At 59.7% G+C, this 5,876-nt stretch overlaps 1 protein-coding gene across 1 annotated transcript; it reads right to left on the reverse strand.

The window, feature by feature from the left end:
* Positions 1-534: 534 nt before the first annotated feature.
* Positions 535-3,259, reverse strand: APOA4 (apolipoprotein A4). Its single transcript, XM_035008724.1, has 3 exons — positions 2,942-3,259; positions 2,454-2,580; positions 535-1,669 (listed from the first exon to the last, which is right to left on the reverse strand). The coding sequence occupies exons 1-3, from the start codon at positions 2,988-2,990 to the stop codon at positions 697-699; spliced, it is 1,149 nt and encodes a 382-aa protein (XP_034864615.1). The 5' UTR covers positions 2,991-3,259; the 3' UTR covers positions 535-696.
* Positions 3,260-5,876: the final 2,617 nt, after the last annotated feature.

Genomic DNA, 5,876 nt, shown 5'->3' on the forward strand with positions numbered 1-5,876 from the left:
TTTCTGAAATAAGCATGACTCAGTCCTCTAATGGGAGTGGGATGGCGTGGAATAAAGCAACATTCACATAAATAAGTCAATTTAAAGGCCCAGAAGAGCTTATGGAAGGAGGGGCAGTCTCCCGCACTGCGCCGTGAGCTCTTCACAGCCAGGGACCCTGTCAAGCTTACCTCCGTGGCCCCCTCAGAGTGAAGCACAGTCAGACCCATGCTCCACAGAAGCTCTTTTGCTCACTGTCCTGGCACCTAGAATAGCGGCGTCCCCACTGAGGGCACTCGATAAACAGCTGTTGGCTAAGTGAACAGAAGCGGGCTGCGTATTTCGTCCTTGGGTAACGTGTGACATCTTTTTCCACCTCCTCTTCGAGCACCCCCCCACCCCTCTCAGCATACTCTGCCCTCGCCCCTCTGGCAATCCCGTCTCCCCAGCCCTGGTGTCCCTCCAAGCCTCCCCTGCAGGCCCCTGCTAAGCTTTGCCAGTGGTTTTGTCCCACCTCAGGCGTACCAACAGTGAGAAGTCACATTGCAACCAGACTGGACTAGTTTCTTAGCAGCTTTATTAAGTAGTGAGAGGTAGTGTCATTTTCCACTGGACATGTGTCCTCAAGCGTGTACCAGAACTGCCTTGGGACAGACAGACAGACAGGTGGCCGGGCAGGGCAGGTGTCCATGGGAGGGCGTGAGCACCAGGGACAGCTCAGCTCTCTAAAGGGGCTGGGGTCAGCTGCAGTTCGGGGACGGCCACAAGCATGTCCTGGTTCTCTTTCTCCTCGAGGGTGCTGAAAAAAGAGTTGACCTTGTCCCTCAGATCCTTCTCCAGGAAGCTCAGGTGGTCTTCCACATCCCCTGCATAGGGGCCCAGCTTCTGCCTCAGTTCCTCCACCTGCTGCAGCAGAGCTTTGTTGAAGGTCTCGCCGTAGGGCCCCATGTTGCGCCGGAACTCCTCCACCTGCCGGTCCAGGTGGCTGCTCAGCTCGGCCAGCGACTTCTGCAGCTCCTCGGTGTTGTCCCTCAGCTTGCCACGCACGACCTCGGCCATGGGCACCAGCTTCTGCCGCAGCTCATCGGCGTTGGCCGAGATCTTGGCCTTCAGCTCCTCGGCGTTCTTCTTCATCTGGAAGGCCAGCCCCTCGAGCTGGTGGTTGAGCTTCTCCTGGACGTCCTGTGCATAGGGAGCCAGGCTGCGGCGCAGGTCCTCCACGTTCTGGTCGATCTTGACCTTGAGCTCATCGGCATAGGGCGTGAGGTGCCCCTTGAGCTCTTCAACGTTCTGGTCGATCTTGGCCTTCAACTCATCGGCGTAGGGTGTCAGGGAGGCCTGCAGGTTGCCCACGTTCTGGCGCAGCGTGGTCTCCATGCGCTGCGCATGGGCCGTCAGCTGGTTCCGCAGATGCTCGGCGTGAGTGTTGACCTGGGTGCGCAGCTCCTCTGCGTAGGGCCCGAGGCGCTGCTGCAGCTCGTGCATGTTGTCCCCGATCTTCCGGCTCACCTCCTCGGCGTGGGGCAGCAGCCCGGCCCGCAGCTCCTCCAGCTCCTTCCGAATCTCCTCCTTCAGCTTCTCAGAGTCTTTGCGCAGGCGTTCGTGCAGCTCCATGGCAAAGGGCACCAGCTTCTTCTGCAGGTTATCGGTGTAGGTGTTCACTTGCCCAATCTTGTCCTGGAAGAGGGCACTGCAGGGGAAGGACACAAGGGGGCCACCGTTACACTTGGCATTACGTGCCCGGACCTCGTCTCCTTATACACCCCTCATCGCACACACACCTGCCTGAGACAGGTGAGTGAGTGTTCAGGGTACTGAGTTCACAGGTAGATCATGGTTTGAGAGAGTGGATGTAATAGACTAAGTTATTACCTTGTATCTCTGACTCTCCCCCTGACCTTGAGTCGCAGGACCCACCTCTAATGGTTTGCTTCCCACCCCCATCCCCCTCCCCCTGCCTGTACAGTAAAAAGGGCAGACTTTGAAGTCCTTCCCAGCTCAGGTGTGCTGGGACCCAGATCACATTCATTAATAGAATGTTATGCTCTGGACCTCTTCCAGTCTTTTAGGGATTTGAAATACTAGTTTCCTTGCACATGCCCACCCTCAGAGGCTTCCCAAATATCCCCACTTCCTTTCCCATGACTTCACAGGGGCCCCTCCTTCTGGAATGTGTTAGGACCCAGTTCCCATGACATTTCCCTCCCTCCCTTTCTCCCATGACTCTCAATGCTAGGATGTGGCCATCTGTCACACTCTAGAAAGTTCAAGCAGGAAGATTCCTTAGGGATTATCAGTCCAGCCCCCTGTTTAGATATGTGGATCCCAGATCTGGAGACCTCAGGGTCACTGGGAAAGTTAGTGTCAGGGCAGTGGGTATCCTAAGCTCAGGTCCCCGGCCTCTGAGCTCAGCCCTTGCCAACACATTGCACGGCCTTTAAGAAGCTCCGCCCCACAAGTCGTGCCCCTCTTACTTGAGCTGCTGGGTGAGCTCAGACTTCTGGAGATGTTCCACGGCTTCCTTGGCATTGTTGCTCAGCTGACTAAAGTAGTCCCACACCACCGTGGCCACCTGGTTGGCACTGACCTCAGCCTGGGCACCTAGGCAGGAAACAGAGAGTGATTCATGAGGACCTATCTCCTTCCTTGCCCCTCTGCACCAGCCCTGAGCTGCAGACTGGCTGATGGTGGGGGAGCCCAACTGCTGATCTCCCCCTCTGTGCTTCCCTCGTTGTAAAGCCACAGGGGCATGTAAAACTGGGATAGCGCCCATGCCAGTGGGCAGAACGTTGGGAAGAGGCCAGCCCTCCTCTGAACCGCATGGCAGGTGGGCAGCCTTCTGCGTCCAGCTGGGGGATGACAGGCACTTGGAACTGTCCTCTTGCCTGGGCTCCAGACTCTCCACCCTGCCCAGCAGATGGCTCCTGCCCGAGAGCCCCATCCAAAGGCAACTCCGACTCACCAGTGACAGCCACCAGGGACAGGGTCAAGACCACAGCCTTCAGGAACATCCTGGGCTTCTCGCTGGGCTGGAAGAGCCTCGTGCTGCACTGGATCCTTCCTGGAGTCAAGGGGGCCAGAAGAGAGGCTCTCAGGCAGCTCACCAGTGCTGTTGTCCGAACTGACTGAACCTCAGAGCCAGCCAGACATTTAAACCCCCACCAGGCTGCCCTCCCCCCTCTCCCTCCCCAGTGTGACTCCACGCTGGAAGGTGACACATGCCCAGGAGGCCTCTTGGACTTTTGTGACCCAAGACAACGTGGCAGCTGACAGCTGACCAGGGCTCGGGCAGCATTCAGAAGACACTGTTCTGTATTTGTGCCCCACCCAGTATGGAAGGGAGGGTGGGGAGCCATGAGCTGTGGGAGAAGGGAGGCCTTGGGAACCCCTGAGCCAGGGACTGATGCCCCAGAGGCCCTGCTGGCAATTCTGGGTCTGAGCCAGGTCTGGGGGGCAAAGTTCACACCTCCTCTGTCTGCGTCAGGGAAGAGAGCCCTGCCCCACGACATCCCCCACTCTGACTCCATCCATCTCAGGGCACAAGACACTGGGCTGGGACACCCAGGGCCACAGCTGCGGACAGCAAGCTCTGGTCCAGGTGTGCCCAGGAGGAGGGGGCTCTTGCAAGCCTTTGGGCAGTTTGGTGGAGTGGGCAAGGGCCCTGTATTGAACGGGTTCATTGTAAGTGTGCTTCCTGTCCCCCCACGGCCTAGCTGGGTCACGGGCCTCGTGATTCAGCTTGGCCTAGCTCTGAGCCTCAGTTTCTCCTTTGAAACATGGGGCTGCTCATGGTGTGAGTAGTATAATGCCTGACGCAGAGCTAGCACTACAGATAGTTGTTGTTATTAATAATAGTATTGTTTTCCTGGTTTGGACCATGGCAGGAGGCCCAGTAGAATGCTCACCCCAGGGGGCCCCGTGCAGGGAGAACGGCTGGCCTGAGGCCTGATTCCCACCCCCAGCCCAGCCACACTCCCTGGGCAGGAGCAGCCAGCCTATGCTGAATCGCAGGACCTGAGCCTCTTAGGGGACGAGGGTGGGGGGCAGGAGGTCTTCTATAGGACGTCTAATGTTCTCTACAACTGAGGTCGTACACCCAATTACAGAAAGCCATCCACCAAGAAGACAACGCAGCCTGGTCAGCGTGGGTAGCTCTGCTGGACCACGTCCCCTGCACTGACCACCAGATGCATCCCACCGACGGCACTGTCGGCCCCCCCACACCGCGAGAGCGCAGTGCCCGGCACGAAGCTGGGCTCCCGTAGACCACAGTTGTGTTGACCCTGACTTATCAGGCCTCCCTGGTTCATGTTCCAGCAGTGGCTTGATGTCTCATGGGATCGAAGACAGCTAGAAGGCCTTCTGCTGCCCGCACCTCCCACGGTCGCTTCCAGTGCCAGGGAGCCCCCCCCTCCCCGGAGCGGCTCTTCCCTCCTCCCAGCAGCTGTGAGGGGCTCAGATTCTGGAGTCGGGCTCCCTGGGTTTGCGGCTGGGCTCCCCACTCACCGTCCCCGTGGGGACAGGGCAGATCTCCTAATCTCTCCGAGCCTCAGCCGCCCCCGCTGGGCAGGGACGAGCACCTGCCCGCTGGGCTTCGAGGATTCGGAGTGACAACCGGTGTCGTGCTGGGAACGATGCCCAGCGCACAGTAGGTGCTCATCCAGCACGAGCCAGGCTTCACCCCTGAAAGCCTTCCCTCCCTGCAACACTGGCCTATCGCTCGTGCTCCTGCTCCCACGTCAGGCACAGCCCGGCCCGGGGTGGGCACAAAGGTCAGTGCTCGGTGCCCCCACCCCTTCCCTTGGGGCCGGAGATGAAAAGAGCAATGAGTCACCGAGGACACCGCAGCTGCAATTGGAGTCCGAGCAGCCAGTGCCACCAGCATGTGACAGGCTCCGTCTCGCCCGCCCGGGGGGACACGCAGCAGGAGTGTCTGCACCTATCCGCACATGTCCGAGAGCATCCACCGGACATGCACAGAGTCGCCTAAGTGCGCCACCACTTCCGCTGTCTGCGGGCACAAAGCTGGGGCCTGCCGCTAGGGGACCCGTGCAGACTGGCGCAGAGCTGTGCGGCCGATGGGGCAGCCACAGCCTTGAGGGGGGCGTGCTGCGTCCTGGCGTGTGGTCCGGGGGTGCCATCGATGAATGCATTTCTCTCCCGACGTCAGCGGGCATCTTTGGTATCAGGCTGTGAATGGATTTGTGCTGGGAGCAGGGGAGAATGCGCGCCCAGGCTCAGAGTGTTCGAGCTGCTGATGGAAGTAGGAGACTCTGCCCCCAGCTGGGCCTCTGGGTCTCTTTGGGCTCAGATGCTGGCATTTCCAGGTCCTCCGGCGGGCAGGGCCGAATCGGGGCTCCCAGTTCAGCCTACTGGCAGGGGCTTGGGTCACAGAGCCTCGGGTGCTAAGCCTCACCCAGACACGAGTAAGCTCGGAGAGTCTGCCCAACCACAGAGGACCATTTTTGGCCCCCGCTAGTCAAGCCTCCTCCCCCCACCCCTCCCCACCCACTGCGGCGGCTGCTTACTCCTTAGAGCCAGTCTTGGGCCAGGCCCAGAGCAGTCTCCTCATTCCAGGGGAGCCAGCTTGGGAGGGAGGGAGAGAATACGGAGGGCCAGGCGGTTTAGGCTGGCCACTGAGAGGGCCCCTACGGAGATAGCCTCTACTGAGACCACCCAGAGGGGTCCAGGCACTCAAGTGCCCTGAGCACTTTGAAAGAGAAAATGGGGAGCGTCTGGGTGGCTCAGTCGTGAAGCGTCTGCCTTCCGCTCAGGTCATGATCCCAGGGTCCTGGGATCGAGCCCCGCATCAGGCTCCCTGCTCCACGGGAAGCCTGCTTCTCCCTCTCCCACTCCCCCTGCTTGTGTTCCCTCTCTCGCTGTGTCTCTCTCTGTCA

This window comes from Mirounga leonina, unplaced genomic scaffold (assembly GCF_011800145.1).
Source record: "Mirounga leonina isolate KUSES-001 unplaced genomic scaffold, KU_Mleo_1.0 Mir_153, whole genome shotgun sequence".
NCBI lineage: Eukaryota > Metazoa > Chordata > Mammalia > Carnivora > Phocidae > Mirounga > Mirounga leonina.